Raw genomic sequence first — 17,893 nt, forward strand, 5'->3', positions numbered from 1 at the left:
TGGCGTTGTCTGTTGAACGGTTGGGACGGTACGCGAACTGCAGGGGGTCCAGTGAGGGAGGCAGCAGGGTCTTGATGTGCCTCATGACGAGCCTCTCGAAACACTTCATGATGATGGGTGTGAGTGAATGGGACGGTAGTCGTTGAGGCAGGACACTGAAGACTTCTTCGGCACGGGGACGATGGTGGCAGCCTTGAAGCACGTTGGAACAACGGCGCTGCTCAGGGAGATGTTGAAGATGTCAGTGAGAATCTCAGCTAGCTGGTCTGCACATCCTCTAAGCACTCTTGCCAGGAATATTGTCTGGTCCAGCAGCCTTCCGTGGGTTGACCCTGCACAGGGTTCCCCTCACATCGGCCACGGTAAGACACAGCACCTGGTCATTTGGAGGAGGGGTGGTTTTCCTCGCCGCCATGTCATTTTTCACCTAAAAACGAGCGTAGAAGTTATTCAACGCATCTGGGAGGGAGGCATCACCAGCACAGGCAGGTGGTGCTGCCTTGTAGTTGGTGATATCCTGAATGCCCTTCCACATGCGCCGCGTGTCGCCGCTGTCCTGGAAATGGTTGTGGATTCGCTGGGCATGTGCACGCCTTGCCTCTCTGATGGCACGGGAGAGTTTGGCCCTCGCTGTTGTTAGGGCTGCCTTGTTGCCTGTTCTGAAGGCGGAGTCACAGGGCCTCAGCAGCGCATGGTCACCCATGGCTTCTGGTTAGCGCGTGTAGTGATGGTTTGGACACAGTGACGTCATCAATGCACTTGCTGATGTAGCTAGTCACTGATGCCGTGTACTCCTCTAAGTTGGTAGAGTCGCCATCGGTTGTAGCCTCCCTGAACGTGTGCCAGTCAGTGTGCTCAAAGCAGTCTTGAAGAGCAGAGATGGCTCCCGCTGGCCAGGTTTTCAGCTGCTTCTGAACTGGTCTGGAGTGCCTGACGAGCGGTCTGTATGCTGCGATTAGCATAACAGAGATGTGGTCTGAGTAACCGAGGTGGGGTCGGGGCTCCGCCCGGTATGCGTCGGGAATGTTTGTGTAAACAAGGTCCAACGTGTTCTCCCCTTATCTTTACTCCTGAAATAAAAGATAACCCTGCCTGTCACTTCCCAATTGTGCTGTTCCTGTATAGCTTGTAAGTGATTTTTTGTAAAAGAACACACAGATTCCATTAATTCAATGGTTTTTTGTCTCACCATTTAAAGTATATTCTTTCTTTCTATTTTCCCCAAAATGGGTGACTTTACAACTTTTTCTGGATTATATTCCATCTGCTTAGGCCTTGCCTATCATGATAGCCATCTGTATTTCCCCAAGCCTTTGTATTTACCTCACAGCTGACATTCCCACCAGCTTTATACCATGAAAGTCTGAAGACATTACAGGGAGGGAACATTATGTTAATGTTCTGGAGTTTGTACAATGAGAAATTATGATATTGCAAGACGAGTTGCTGTAGGGTATTGACAGGTTAGTTCCTGAGATGATGATGATGAGAGATTCTGGAACCAGGAGTCATGTTTTCAGAACAAGGAGTCAGCCTTTTAAGATGATGATGCAGAGTAATCTCTACTCAAGAGATGTGAATCTTGGAATTCTCTGTCCCAGAGAGCATGGAAGTTAGTTCACTGGATAGGGATGAACACATTATGCAAAAATAATCCTCAGCAAAGTAGAATTGAGGTGATGATCAGTGGAGGTGTATGAATGGTGGAGCAGGCTTGAGAGGCAAGGGCCAGCCTTCTTTCTTCTGGTCCTCAGAAGTGTTACATGAAAATGTAACGGGTACCTCAGTATGATGGGCATTGTATAATCAGGACAGTGCGGACAATCCTTAAACTGAAAACTCACTATTTCCCTGAAGAAATTGATCTTGATGTAAGCTTTAAAATTTTAGAGCCACACCCAGGTGATGCTGAACAGTGCTGAAAGGGTTTATCAGTTTAGAAGTTGCCTTCAGCAATCAAATTTGTTACTCTGCAATACTCTCTTGACAGTATCTGTTCATGCAAGTTCCATCAATCGTTCAGTTTCAGGGATCAGAGACAGTAGATGAGAAGGGGAGTATACCGGTCAGTTCTGATCCTGGAATTATTTCTGCTCCGCCGTTCCACAGGTGCCAGCAGGGTCTCTGCTCTAGCCTTGTCTCCAGGCATGAGGCAGGCTTGAACTGAGAGGCACATCAGAGACGTCAGCTTGATCCAGGGATGGGTGGACACTTCCCACTCCAGCTCCAACCCTGACGAGCCCAGATACACTGAGGCTGATGTTCTCACCACAGACTGGATTTGGACTTTCTCCCTCGGTCTTGGCTCAGTGTCATGTGTGACAAGATCAGCTGTCAGCAGATCACACCAGATCCCCCTTGGATTTTAACCCCTGTTTTTGGAGCCCTTCTACTCACTGCTGGGATTTAAAGGGGTCTGATCTTTCATTTAGATGCACAGAATTTAAAATGTGATGCCTTGATACACTCATCAGGTCAGTGTGAGGGGAACTTTTCATTCATCGGATGCTCCACTATATGAAATTAGTTAGACCTTTATTTTGTGGATGTTGATGGAATGAAAGTTAATTTACTAAGTTGTGGTAAAGCTGTGTGGCTGGATGTGTCTCACTAATGCTTAGCTCTGTGAGTGTGGTCTGCATGCACCCATTTAACAGCACTCTTCACTGGCACCGATGTGACTGATGGATGCAGAGTGCATTGTGGATGTGGTGGACACGACTGACCATTGCTGGATCTAGCTCGGGGGGTGGGGGGTGGAATCCCTGCTGTAACATCAGGCGAGTGCCCTGATATGGAACAGCATTGACCATATGGTCACTGGACTGTGGGAACAGTCCCTGTTGTGAGTACTGTAAAATAGAGCAGACTAACAACAACTGCTGTTGGCTAGCTTGCTAAGATGAAGTAGCCCACCATATCTTACCCTTCTTTGATCTCCTTTGCCCCTTTCCCAGCTCCGTTCTTTGGCTGAGAGGGTGGGCAGGCAGGCCACCCGCACTTGGTCTCTGCAGTGCTTCTTGTGGTTAATTGGTGTAGTGGAAGTCCCATCTCTGGGACTCAGTATAACAGATTATTCTTTCTCATTAGAACAGTTCCATCCACTTTGTAACTGGGTGCTAGAAGAACCACAAGAGCGGCCTGAGCTGACTTCCTCGATTTTCCCTCTCTCTAGTCGGTGTCCTTGCCTTTCATGGTTACTTGAGGTCAGGAATTCAGCGTGTGGAGAATCGCAACGCATCGCACTGCTCCGTGGACAGCACGTTGGTACATTGCCAGACTGCCTAATGGCTTAGTGTAACACAGCATTGCGCCTCTGCTGCTAATAACTGGATGAGGGTTTTCTTTCTAGAAGCTGAGTTTGAAGACCTTAGTCTCTGTTTGCAAGGGTTAGATACTAAACAGGGGTATTTATTGCTCTGTGCTACCATATGCTGTTGGCTGCATGCGACCAGACTGCAAGGAGCAGGCCTTTGTGTGTTGGACTGTCTGTGTCAGAGGAAAGTGCTTTTAACTGTTGTGAACAAGAGAAAATCTGCAGATGCTGAAAATCCATGCAACACACACAAAATGCTGGAGGAACTCAGCAGGCTGGGCAGCATCTATGGAAAAAAGTACGGTTGACATTTCGGGCTGAGACCCTTCGGCAGGACTGAAGCATCTAGGCCCAAAACATTGTCTGTACGTTTTTCCATAGACGCTGCCTGGCCTGCTGAGTTCCTGCATCATTTTGTGTGTGTTGCTTTAAATGTTGTGTGTGGTTTAGAAAGGTTTGTATTACAAGTCTCACGCTAGGATGCTTGCTTTAATGTTTCTTCATGAAAGTGAATGTGAAAGCCCCTGTCAAGGGGAGGCAACTCCGGGGAATTACCATCACTGATGGGCGATTACCAAAGGGTTCTTCAGTTGGAGTTTACATGTGACAACCATGTCGCTGATGATTTGGCTCAATGTTTCTCTACATCTGCTTTAAACCTGTGTGGAGTGGGAGGTGTACTGGAGCTCTGTAAATAAAGGTGCTCCATGCAGACACTGCTAAAAGCACAACTGGGCATTGGGTGTGTACCATCAGAGATGGCCCTTTCCCATCGAAGACCACAGGAGTTCACCTGTGGTTAATGCTCTTTTGCTAACTGTGGTTAGTTACTGCAATAACGACCCTCTAAACTTGCCTCTTTGTCTCTTCCTTTCTCAGACAGACCACACTGGTTGTTTACTTCTTATCCTTCACTGGGATGGTGGTCTTCACGTTCACACTTGCCCTGGGTCACCTCTGGGTTGTCTTCCTGACTGCTGGGCTGGTCGGGTAAGTAACCTCTTGCAATGTGCTGTAGATGTTTACAGGAGTGTCAAGGTGGAAGGATGTGTTGAAAGGGCTTTCTGACTAGAGCTGGTAATATATGTAAAATGGGAAGTTAACCCTTGATCCCTTTCAGATCAAGACAGGAGAACTGATATTGAGTAGAAAAATTAACAAATTATTTCTTGTCTTTACTGAAGAAGACACGGAAAGCATCACAAAGATAATGGATGAGAAGGGAATGAATGTCAGCCGTCACTAAAAAATGAATCATGTGAAAATAAGAGTCTGAGAGGTGACAAAGCCCAAGAACTGATTTGGAGACAGATCTGATATGGGATGGTCAGCATGGCTTTGTGTGCGGGAAGTCACGTCAAACAAATCTCAGGGAGTTCTTCAAGGAGTTAATCAAGACAATAAATGAAGGTTTTTTTTGGCTGGCTGGTGGCGCAATGGCATCAGTGCCGGACTACGGAGCGAAGGTTCCCGAGTTCGTATTCAAGTCAGGCCACCCCCCCCCCCCCCAAAAAAAGGGGGTCGAGTCAGGAATGTTCATATCGCGACCCAGTTAATCCGAAAGGAGACCAATCCTGACACCACGCACTAGACAAGAATGGCTGACTGTCTGGTGCGACGCGCCAAAAAAAACATTAAAAAATAAATGAAGGTAAAGGCAGTGGATGCAATCTGGGTTACTGGTGCCTTAAAACCAGTCACATCGGGCAGATGGGTTTGGCAGCTCACCTTGGAGAAGAAAATCTCTGATCTCAAACCTCCGCTGCCGTGTGGCTATACCCACTCATGGTAAATGCTTCCAGAGTAAACCTGAAGAAATAACGGGCAGGATAGTCAGTATGGCTACTGTTGATTTAGATTTTCAGAAGGCCTTTGACAAGATAAGAATCTGGGATATTACAGAGAAGATACCTGCATGGATAGAAGATCGGCTGATTGGCAGGAGGCAGAGTGGGGATAAAGGGGGCCTTTTCTGGTTGGCTGCCGGTGACTAGTGGCGTGCTGCAGGGGTTGGTGTTGGGACTGCTTTTCACATCATATGTCAATGATTAGGATGATGAAATTGCCAAGTTTGTGGACAGTATGAAAATAGGTAGTGCTGAGGAAGGAGGGTGTCTGCAGAAGGAGTCAGACAGATTGGGAGAACGGATAAGGAAGAAGCAGGTAGAATATAGTGTCGGAAAGTTCATGGTCATGCACTGTGGTAGAAAGAATAAAGGTATGGACTACTGAAAGAGAACTTGGGAGTCCTTGTGCAGGGTTCCCTAAAGGTTAGTTTGCAGGCTGAGTCAGTGGTAAGGAAGCCAAATGCATTGTTAGTATTCTTTGAGAGGACTAGAATATAAAAGCAAGAGTGTGATGCTAAGGCTTTATGATTATGAGGACATGCAGTCCCCTTTTATTGTCATTTAGTAATGCATGCATTAAGAAATGATAAAAATGTTTTTCCAGAATGATATGACGAAAACACATGACAAACCGACTTAAAAAGTGACAAAAACCACATAATTATAACATATAGTTACAACAGTGCAAAGCAATACCGTAATTTGATAAGAACAGACCATGGTACAGTAAAAGTCTCAAAGTCTCTCGGAAGTCCCATCATCTCACACAGACAGTAAACCTCCAGCGCCGTAAACTTGCTGATGCAGCATCCTGGAAGTATCCGACCACCGTCCGACTCCAAGTCAGTCCGAAAAACTCCGAGCCTCCGACCAGCTCTCCAACACCAAGCACCGAGCACCATCTCTGCCGAGCGTTTCGACCCCGGCCCCGGCAACAGGCGATACGCAAAGCCAAGGATTTGGGGCCTTCGTCTCCGGAGATTCTTGATCGCACAGTAGCAGCGGCAGCGAAGCAGGCATTTCAGAAGTTTCACCAGATGTTCCTCTGCGCTTCTCACGGCTGTCCCTATCAAATCCAGATTGATGCTCGGCCCCCTAGTTACACATATCGATATTCATTCAGAACGGCCGCGCGCACTGCGTCACGCCGCCATCTCCTCCCTCCGGAGGCATTGGTCACACTGTGCTTGGAGTATTGTGAACCGTTTTAGTCCCTTATATCAGAAAAGGTGTGCTGGCATTGGAGAGGATCCAGAGGAGATTCACGAAAATTACCCCAGGAATGAAAGGGTTAACCGATAAGGAGAGTTTCAAAGGTACACTTACTGTCAGAGAAATGTATAGAATATACATCCTGAAACGCTTTTTCTTCTCAACAATCCACAAAAACAGATGAGTGCCCCAAAGAATGAACGACAGTCAAATGTTCGAACCCCAAAAATCCACCCCCTTCCCATGTGTAAGCCGCAGCAAACACCAATCCTCCCTCCCCAAATGGCCAAAAAGATCATCGGCACTGCCACCAAGTACTCAAGCATGAGCAAGGCAACAGCGAAGACACAGACTTGCAGTACTCCAAACGCTTCGCATTTCACCTAGTATTCCACATACCACAGGCTGTCTCTCCCTAGTAAGGAAGAAAGAGGTGTCTCCATTTTCACAGCGAGCGGGGAGACATAACAAACAACCTGGTTTACGAAGTTAAAAGTCTGCCACGTTGCTTTTTTTCGAGCGCTGTGCCCAAAGAATGTGAGTCTCAGGGCACAGAGCCGCAGATATTCTGACTCCCCCGATGACACACAGGTCTCCTGTTGTGATACTGACCCTTGATCTGCCCACCTCCAGAACTAGGCTTCCAAAGCCAAGCCAAATATTTAGGCTGAACCCTTGGCATGCTGAACAACAATGGCTGGTTATAAAACCTCGAGAGCTGGACCCATTCCTGCAAAGAACCATTCCTGTAACTCCAGGTCAGGGTCTACAAAAGATCCCTGAAAGGGAAAAATAAAGATATTAAAGATGGAAATAGAGCTGTTTCTGAAGATGCAAACAAAGAAGTCGCTGTTCAGCAGCTTCACCACTCCACTTCACCTTCTTCAGGATCTGTGCTTGTACTTGCTGGAGTTTAGAAGATTGAGGGGGGATGCATTTGAAACATGTCAAATATTGCAGGGCCTAGATAGAGTGGATGTGGAAAGGATGTATCCTATAGTGGGGGAGTCTAGAATCAGAGGGCACAGCTTCAGAATTGAAGGATGTCAGAGATCAGGAGCAATTTCTTTAGTCAGAGGATAAGTCGTGAGAGAATAGGACCAATCAAGTGTGACAGTGGAAAAGTGTGTATCAAACCGGAGGAGAGAGCAGAGGTACCCAATGGATACTTTGCTTATATTCACTGCAGAAAAGGACCTTGGTGATTGTAGGGATGACTTGTAGCAGACTGAAAAGCCTGAGCATATAGACATTAAGAAAGAGGATGTGCTGGAGTTTTTGAAAAGCATCAAGTTGGATAAGTCTGCAAACACGAGGAAATCTGCAAATGCTGGAAATTCAAACAAAATGCTGGTGAACGCAGCAGGCCAGGCAGCATCTCCAGGAAGAGTTACAGTCGACGTTTGGGCCGAGACCCTTCGTCAGGACTAACTGAAGGAAGAGATAGTAAGAGATTTGGGAGGGGGAGGGGGAGATCCAAAATGATAGGAGAAGACAGGAGGGGGAGGGATGGAGCCAAGAGCTGGACAGGTGATTGGCAAAGAGGGTATAAGGCTGGAGAAGGGAGAGGATCATGGGATGGGAGGAGAGGAGCACGAGAGGGAGATGGAGAGCAGGCAAGGAGTTATAGTGAGAGGGACAGAGGGAGAAAAAAGGAGAGGGGGTAATAAATAAATAAGGGATGGGGTAAGAAGGGGAGGAGGGGCATGAACATTAACTTCCTTTAATGCCCCTCCTCCCCTTCTTACCCCATCCCTCATTTATTTAATCCCCCCCTTTCTTTCTCTCTCTCTTTTTTCTCCCTCTGTCCCTCAATATAACTCCCTGCCTGCTCTCCATCCTCCTCTGGGCTCCCCTCCCCCTTGTCTTTCTACCCGGATCTCCTGTCCCATGATCCTCTCATATCCCCTTTTGCCAATCACCTGTCCAGCTCTTGGCTCCATCCCTCCCCCTCCTGTCTTCTCCTATCATTTCGGATCTCCCCCTCCCCCTCCTCCTCCCACTTTCATATCTCTTACTAACTCTTCCTTCAGTTAGTCCTGACGAAGGGTCTCGGCCTGAAACGTAGACTGTACCTCTTCCTAGAGATGCTGCCTGACCTGCTGCGTTCACCAGCATTTTGTGTGTGCAAGCTGGATAAGTCACCAGGACTGGATGAGATGTACCCCAGGCTACTGTGGGAGGCGAGGGAGGTGATAGCTGAGCCTCTAGCATTGATCATTGCATCATCAATGGGGAAGGGAGATGTTCCAATTCAAGAAAAGGGGGTAGAGATAGCCCAGAAAATTATAGACCAGTGAGTCTTACTTCAGTGGTTGGTAAGTTGATGGCAAAATCCTGAGAGAGAGGATTTATGAACATTTGGAGAGGTATAATATGATTAGGAATTGTCAGCATGGTTTTGCCAAAGGCAGGTCATGCCTTACGAGCCTGATTGTATTTTTTGAGGATGAGTGTGAGGTGTTCATTTTGGTAGGTCAAATATGATGGCAGAATATAGTATGGCAAGACTCTTGGCAGTGTGGAGGATCAGAGGGATCTTGGTGTCTGAGTCCATAAGACACTCAAAGCTGCTACGCAGGTTTACTCTGTGGTTAAGAAGGCACACCGTGCATTGGCCTTTATCAGTCGTGGGATTGAGTTTAAGAGCCGAGAGGTAATGTTGCAGCTACATAGGACTCTGGCCAGAGCCCACTTGGAGTACTGTGCTCAGTTCTGGTCACCTCACTACATGAAGGATGTGGAAACCACAGCAAGGATGCAGAGGAGATTTACAAGGATATTGCCTGGATTGGGGAGCATGCCTTTTGAGAATAGGTTGAGTGAACTCGACCTTTTCTCCTTGGAGCGATGGAGCATGAGAAGTGACCTGATTTGAGGTGTATAAGATGATGAGAGGCATTGATTGGGTGGATGGTAAGAGGTTTTTTCCCAGGGCTGAAATGGCTAGCATGAGAGGGCATAGTTTTAAGGTGCTTGGAAGTACATACAGAGGAGATGATAGGGGTAAGTTTTTTTACACAGAGAGTGGTCAGTGTGTGGAATGGGCTGCCAACGACATTGGTGGAGGTGGATACGATAGGGTCTTTTAAGACATTCCTGGATAGGTACATGGAGCTCAGAAAAGTAGAGGGCTATGGGTAACCCTAGGCAATTTCTAAGGTAAGGACATGTTCAGCACAGCTTTGTGTGCTGCAGGTTTTTCTAATTGACTAAACACAATGTAGATGTAGTGTAGATGGATTTCAGCAAGGCATTTGATAAGGTACCCCATGCCAGGCTTATTGAGAAACTAAGGAGGCATGGGATCCAAGGGGACATTGCTTTGTGGATCCAGAACTGGCTTGCCCACAGAAGGCAAAGGGTGGTTGTAGATGGGTCATATTCTGCATGGAGATCGGTCACCAGTGGTGTGCCTCAGGGATCTGTTCTGGGACCCCTTCTCTTCGTGATTTTTATAAATGACCTGGATGAGGAGTTGAAGTGTTCGGTTCGTAAATTTACACAAAGGTTGGGGGTGCTGTGGATAGTGTGGAGGCTGTCAGAGGTTACAGCAGGACATTGATAGGATGCAAAACTGGGCTGAGAAGTGGCAGATTGAGTTCAACCCAGATAAGTGTGAAGTGATTTGACCTATCATTTTGGTAGGTCAAATATGATGACAGAATATAGTATTAATGGTAAGACTCTTGGCAGTGTGGAGGATCAGAGGGATCTTGGGGTCTGAGTCCACAGGACACTCAAAGCTGCTGCGCAGGTTGACTCTGTGGTTAAGAGGGCATATGGTGTATTGGCCTTCATCAACTGTGGAATTGAGTTTAAGAGCTGAGAGGTAATGTTACAGCTATTTAGGACCCTGGTCAGACACCACTTGGAGTATTGTGCTCAGTTCTGATCACCTCACTACAGGAAGGATGTGGAAACTATAGAAAGGGTGCAGAGGAGATTTACAAGGATGTTGCCTGGATTGGGGAGCTTGTCTTATGAGAATAGGTTGAGTGAACTTGGCCTTTTCTCCTTGGAGCGACCGAGGATGAGAGGTGACCTGGTAGAGGTGTATAAGATGATGAGAGGCATTGATCATGTGGATAGTCAGAGGCTTTTTCCCAGGGCTGAAATGGCTAACACAAGAGGGCACAGTTTTAAGGTGCTTGGAAGTAGGTACAGAGGAGACGTCAGGGTAAGTTTTTTTACGCAGAGAGTTGTGTGTGGAATGGACTGCCAGCATGGTTGTGGAGGCAGATATGATAGAGTCTTTTAAGAGACTCATGGAGCTTAGAAAAATAGAGGGTTATGGGTAACCCTAGGTAATTTCTAAAGTAAGGACATGTTTGGTACAGCATTGTGGGCTGAAGGACCTCTATTGTGCTGTAGGTTTTCTATGTTTCTAGAAGGTGGTGATTCATTGCCACAGGATGCTGTGCAGGCCAAGTCATAGGATATATTTAAGTCAGAGATTGATAGATTCTTGATTAATCAGGACATCAAAGGTGACAGGGAGAAGGCAGGACAATGGGTTTGGGAGGGATAATAAATTAGCCCTGATGGAATGGTGAAGCAGACTCGATGGACAGAATGGCCTATTTCTGCTCCTATGTCTTGTGGTCTTATGGGAAAGTCCGGAGCTAGAGTCCAAGAGGCAGTCCTTGTTGAGGTCAATGCTGACTCGCAGCTCTGGCGACGCCACTGGTGCCAAACTGTATTGCTGTCTGCCATTTCTTTGATTCATCAGCTGCATGGGCATCAGATTGCTCTCTATATCGATCTTGCACATCCACGATCATGTGGATAGTCAGAGGCTTTTCCCCAGGGCTGAAATGGCTGCCACGAGGGCACAGGTTTAAGGTGCTTGGAAGTAGGTACTGAGGAGATGTCAGGTAAGTTTTTTACGCAGAGAGTGGTGAGTGTGTGGAATGGGCTGCCGGCAACAGTGGTGGAAGCGGATACGATAGGGTCTTTTAAGAGACTCCTGGATGGCTACATGGAGCATCGAAAAATAGAGGGCTATGGTTAAAGCCTAGGTAGTTCTAAGGTGAACATGTTCGGCCCAGCTTTGTGGGCCAAAGGGCCTGTATTGTGCTGTAGGTTTTCTATGTTTCTGTGATCAAGCCCAGCCAGTGGAAGGCCTCATGAATGTACTGCCACTGCAAAGCAGCAAATTGCACAACTTATGCCACTGATATTAAACCTGATTCTGAGAAGTTTATGCAAGGTGATAAGCTGGGTAATTGGGCTGAGGATTGGCTAATGGTTTTCAATTCAGATAAATGTGAGCTGTCAGATTTGGAGAGATCAAACGTACATAATGGTAGGGGCTGGCAGAGAGTTATGGAACAGAGGTACTTAGGAATACAAGTGCATTGATCACTGAAAGCAGCATCACAAGTAGATAGAGTGGTGATGATGGTGCTCAGCAAGCCGGCCTTCATCATTGAATATAGGGGTTGGGAAGTTATGTTCCAATTATATATGACATTGGTGAAGCTGCACTTGGAGTAATGTGTCCCTTTTTTGTTACCCTGTTATGGGAAAAATGTTAGTAAAATAGAAAGAGTATGAAGAAGATTTACCAGGATATTGCCTGTATTTGGGGCCCGAGTTACAGGGAGAGTGGACTAGGATTTTAACCCACGGAGTGCTGGAGATTGAGTACTGACTTAATAGAGGTATGAATATCTTAGAATCTTAGAATTTAGAATATATTTAAATCTTACATCCATCCCACAATGTGAGGGAGTAAAAATCTTTGTGTTATGACTCTGTCGCAATGTACAGACATGTGAATTTAAAAGTCTAATGGCTTGTAGAAAGAAGCCTGTTGGTCCTGGCTTTAATGCTGCGGTAGCATTTGCCAGATGGAAGTAGCTGAAACAGTTTATGGTCGGGGTGACCAGTGTCCCCGATGATCTTCCAGGCCTCCTTTCTGCACCTGCTGCTGTAAATGTCCTCAGTGGAGGGAAATTCATGTGCACAGATGCGCTGGGCTGTCCGTACCACTCTCTGCGTGCCCAGCAATCAAGGTTGGTGCAGTTCCCGTATCAGGCAGTGATACAGTCAGTCTGTATATCTTAATGGGGCCCCTGTAGAAGGTCCTGAGGATTTGGGAGCCCATGCCGAACCTCTTCAGACGCCTGAAGTGAAAGAGGCACTGTTGCGCTTTTTTTTGCTACAAAGCCGGTGTGTACAGTCCAGGTGAGATCATCGGTGATGTGCATACCGAGGAACTTGAAACTACTCACCCTCTCAACTACAGACCCATTAATGTTGATCGGGCCCAGCCTGTCTCTGTTCCTCCTGTAATTCACAATCAGCTCTTCTGTTTTTCGGACATTAGGGAGAGGTTTTTATCCTGGCTCCACTGTGTCAAGGTGTCAACCTCTGCTCTCTAGGCTGTCTGATTACCACTCGAAATAAGGCCGATCAGTGTCGTGTCATCTGCGAGTTTGATCAGCAGATAGGAGCTGTGTCTGGCAGTACAGTCGTGGGTGTAAAAGGAGTAGAGAAGGGTACTCAGAACATAAACCCAGGGGCACCTGTTGAGGATCAGAGGGATAGAGGTGAGGAAGCCCATCCCTATCACCTGTTGGCGATCCGATAGGAAGTCTAGGATCCAGCTGCACAAGGTGGAGTGCAGGCCGAGGTCTCTGAGTTTCCTGTCAGGTCTGGAGGGAATTATGGTGTTGAATACTGAACTGTAGTCCAGGAACACTATTCTGGTGTATGCATCCTTCTTCTCCAGGTGAGTGAGGACAGTGAGTAGTGCTGTGGCTTTGGTGTCATCAGTAAACTAATTCTGTCAGTAGGCGAATTGTAGAGGGTCCAGTGCGGGTGGTAGCATGCTGCAGACGTAGACTGTAACCAGCCTCTCAAAGCACTTGCTTATAATTGAGGTGAGTGCGACAGGGGTTTCCTTAGGTACAGGGACAATGATGGACAATCTGAAACAGGAGGGCACTACACACTAGGGAGGAAGAAACTAATAATGTTCTTAACCACACCAGCTAGCTGTTCCACACATACTTGGAGGATGCGCCCTGGGGTGCTGTCCAGCCCCATTGCCTTGCAGCTGTCGACATGCTGGAACGTTCTACGTAGCTCAGCCTCTGAGATGACCAAGCTGCCGGTCTTGTCAACAGTTCTCATCTGGGGTTCAGTCCTATCAACCTCAAATTGAGTGTAAAAGACATTTAGCTCGTCCAGGAACGAGGCAGCGATGTTGGCTGTACTGCTGTGCTTCCTCTTGAAGTCCGCGATATGTGTGCAGTCTTTGCCATATTCTGCATGCGTCATTGTCACAGAATTGTGAATGGATTTTGTCCTTGTGTTGCCGTTTTACCTCGATAGCTCTACGCAAATCATACTGGCATCTCTTGAGTTACTGTTGGTCTCCAGAGGTAAAGGCTTCTGCCCTTACGCTGAGAGCAACACACACTAAAATATTTATCCAAGCTTTCTGGTTTGGGTAGACCCGTACCAATTTTTGGGGAACAATGTCTTCAATGCACTTCTGAATGAAGCTTGTGACCAGCTCCGTGTATTCAGAGGTGTTCTCAGCTCAAGATACCTCCCAGCTGACGCTATCAAAGATCAGAATCAGGCTTATTATCACTGGGTTAAATGATGTTAAATTTGTTTTGTGGCAGCAGTACAATGCAAAAGCACAGAATCACCATAAGGTACAAAATAAACAATTAACAAGGGAATGGTGAGGTAATGTTCATCGGTTCATGGACTGTTACGAAACGACGGTGGAGGGGAAGAAGTTCAGCGTGGGTCCTCGGGCTCCTCTATGTGGATGGTTAGGGTGATGGATGCAGCCCTGTTGAGACACCACCTGCAGATCATAAAACACACCGTCCTTTTCCTTAGGAAAGAGTGCTAACAAGAGCCCATAGTTTAAGATTAAAGGCGAGAGATTTAAAAACATTTAGATAAGTACATGAACAAGTGAAAATCTGCAGATGCTGGAAATCCAAGCAACACACACAAAACGCTGGAGGAACACAGCAGGCCAGGCAGCATCTATGGAAAAGTGTACCGTTGATGCCTCGGGCCGAGACCCTTCAGCAGTCGATTAGACTCTTTACCATAGATGCTGCCTGGCCTGCTGAGTTGCTCCAGCATTCTGTCTGTGTTCCTTAGCTAAGCACATGCATGGAAGAGTTTAGAGAGCATGAGCTAAACACAGGCAGCTGGGACTAGTTCACTGAACACACTGTCAGCATGGAGGACCTTACTCCATTGTGTATGACTGTGACTCCATGATAACAGTCGTTGGGTTTTAAGGAGATGGATGATAGGTGCACTAGTTGTTGTCTCCCAAAACATGCCCAGTTTCCAGAACAGTTACCACAGATTGAATAAGACCATAAGACATAGGAGCAGAATTAGCCCATTTGCCCATCGAGTCTGCTCTGCTATTCAATCATGGCTGATCCTTTTTCCCCTCCTCAAACCCACTCCCTGGCCTTATTCCCATAACCTTTGATGCCATGTCCAATCAAGAACGTATCAATCTCTTAAAAGTGCAAACAACATGGATGTCCCTCCATCCTGATGCTGTGCCTTCTTGTTCTAGACTCCCCCACCATGGGAAACATCCTTTCTACTTCTACTCAATCTAGACAATGCTGTGCCGAACATGCACTTATTTTAGAAATTACCTAAGGTTACCCAGAGCCCACTATCTTTCTAAGCTCCATGTACCTATCCAGGAGTCTCTGAAAAGAACCTATCATATCCAACTCCACCACTGTCACCGACAGCCCATTCCACGCACTCACCACTCTCTGTGTAAAAAAAACTTACCCCAGACATCTCCTCTGTACCTACTTCCAAGCACCTTAAAACTGTGCCCTCTCGTGTTAGCCATTTCAGCCCTGGGAAAAAGCCTCTGACTATCCACACGATCAATGCCTCTCATCATCTTATACACCTCTATCATGTCACCTCTCATCCTCCGCCGCTCCAAGGAGAAAAGGCCGAGTTCACTCAACTAATTCTCATAAGGCATTCTCCCCAATCCAGGCAACATCCTTGTAAATCTCCTCTGCACCCTTTCGATAGCTTCCACATCCTTCCTGTAGTGAGGTGACCAGAACTGAGCACAGTACTCCAAGTGGTGTCTGACCAGGGTCCTATATAGCTGTAACATTACCTCTTGGCTCTTAAACTCAATCCCATGACTGATGAAGGTCAATGCACCATATGCCTTCTTAACCAGAGTCAACCTGCACAGCAGCTTTGAGTGTCCTATGGACTCAGACCCCAAGATCCCTCTGATCCTCCACACTGCCAAGAGTCTTACCATTAATAGCAGATTCTGCCATCATATTTGACCTACCAAAATGAAGCACTTCACACTTATCTGGGTTGAACTCCATCTGCCACTTCTCAGCTCAGTTTTGCATCCTATCAATGTCCCGCTGTAACCTCTGACAGCCCTCCACACTATCCACAACACCTCCAACCTTTGTGTCATCAACAAATTTACTAACCCATCCCTCTACTTCCTCATGCAGGTCATTTATAAAAATCACAAAGAGAAGGGGTCCCAGAACAGATCCCTGAGTCACAACACTGGTCACCGACCTCCATGCAGAATATGACCCGTCTACAACAACTCTTTGCCTCCTGTGGGCAAGCCAATCCTGGATCCACAAAGCAAGGTCCCCTTGGATCCCGTGCTCCTTACTTTCTCAATAAGCCTTGCATGGGGTACCTTGCTGAAATCCATGTACACTACATCTACTACTCTACCTACATCAACGTGTTTAGTCACATCTTCAAAAATTTCAATTAGGCTCGTAAGGCATGACCTGCCTTTGACATGGCCATGCCGACTGTTCCGAATCATATTATGCTTCTCCAAATGTTCATAAATCCTGCCTTTCAGGGTCTTTTCCATCAATTTACCAACCACTGAAGTAAGACTCTGTGGTCTATAATTTCCTGGGCTATCTCTACTCCGTTCCTTGAATAAGGGAACAGCATCCGCAACCCTCTGATCCTCCGGAACCTCTCCTGTCCCCATTGATGATGCAAAGATCATCGCCAGAGGCTCAGCAATCTCCTTCCTTGTCTCACATAGTAGCCTGGGGTATATCTCATCCGGTCTCAGTGACTTATCCAACTTGATGCTTTCCAAAAGCTCCAGCACATCCTCTTTCATACTGTCTATATGTTCAAGCTATGCAGTCCACTGTAAGTCATCCCTACAATTGTCAAGGTCTTTTTCAGTAGTAATTACTGAAGCAAAGTATTCATGAAGTACCTCTGCTATCTCTTCCGGTTCCATACACACTTTTCCACTGTCACACTTGATTGGTCCTATTCTCTCACGCCTTGTCCTCTTGCTCTTCACGTACTTGTAGGATGCCTTGGGGTTTTCCTGAGTCCTGTCCACCAAGGCCTTCTCATGGCCCCTTCCAGCTCTTAATTTATTTCTTAAGCTCCTTCCTGCTAGCCTTATAATCTTCTAGATCTCTATCATTACCTAGTTTTTCAAACCTTTCATAAGCTCTTCTTTTCTTCTTGACTAGATTTACAACTGCCTTTGCACACCACGGTTCCTGTACCCTACCATCCTTTCCATGCCTCATTGGAATATACCTATACAGAACTGCACACAAATATCCCCTGAACTTTGCCACATTTCTTCCATACCTTTCCCTGAGAACATCTGTTCCCAATTTAAGCTTGCAAGTTCCTGCCTGATAGCCTCATATTTCCCCTTACTCCAGTTAAACGCTTTTCTAACTTGTCTATTCTTATCTCTCTCCAGTGCTATTGTAAAGGAGATAGAAACCTTCCTGAACACACCTAACAAACGCCTCCCCATCTAAACCCCTTGCTCTAGGGAGATGCCAATCGATATCTGGTAAATTAGATTTTTTTTTAGATTATGAGGACACTCAGTCCTCGTTTATTGTCATTTAGTAATGCATGCATTAAAAAAATGATACAATGTTCCTCCAGTATGATATCACAGAAACACAAGACAGACCAAGACTAAAACTGACAAAACCACATAATTATAACATATAGTTACAACAGTGTAAAGCAATACCGTAATTTGATAAGAGCAGACCATGGGCACGGTAAAAAAAAAAAGTCTCGAAGTCCCGATAGCCCCAACATCTTACGCAGACGGTAGAAGGGAGAAATTCTCCCTGCCATGAGCTTCCAGCACCGCAAACTTGCCAATGAAGCATCCTGGAAGCACCCGACCACAGTCCGACTCTGAGACCGTCCGAAAACTTCGAGCCTCCAACCAGCCCTCCGACTCCGATACTGAGCACCGAGCACCATCTCTGCCAAGCGCTTCGACTCCGGCCCCGGCCGCCAAGCAACAGGCAAAGCGGAGGGTTCAGGGCCTTCCTCTCCGGAGATTTCAGATCATACAGTGGCGGCGGCAGCAAAACAGGCATTTCAGAAGTTTCTCCAGATGTTCTTCCATGCTCTCACGTCTGCCTCCATCAAATCAGAATTGTGCACGGTCCCCGATTTGACAGATAAC

The 17,893-nt window shown here is 46.7% G+C and overlaps 1 protein-coding gene across 2 annotated transcripts in view; it reads left to right on the forward strand.

Annotated features, from left to right (window-relative positions):
* flvcr2b (FLVCR choline and putative heme transporter 2b) overlaps positions 1 to 17,893 on the forward strand; it is a 254,612-nt gene that overhangs the window by 155,710 nt on the left and 81,009 nt on the right. The window contains exons 6-7 of one of the 2 annotated variants that reach the window (XM_072274815.1): positions 3,176 to 3,263; positions 4,196 to 4,565. In XM_072274815.1, coding sequence (XP_072130916.1) covers positions 3,176 to 3,263; positions 4,196 to 4,384 — 277 coding nt within the window. In that variant the 3' untranslated portion in view covers positions 4,385 to 4,565. Of the gene's footprint in view, positions 1 to 3,175; positions 3,264 to 4,195; positions 4,566 to 17,893 lie in introns of those variants that run through there. The other variant, XM_072274816.1, reaches the window with a different exon arrangement.

The sequence above is a fragment of the Mobula birostris genome, chromosome 1 (assembly GCF_030028105.1).
Source record: "Mobula birostris isolate sMobBir1 chromosome 1, sMobBir1.hap1, whole genome shotgun sequence".
NCBI lineage: Eukaryota > Metazoa > Chordata > Chondrichthyes > Myliobatiformes > Myliobatidae > Mobula > Mobula birostris.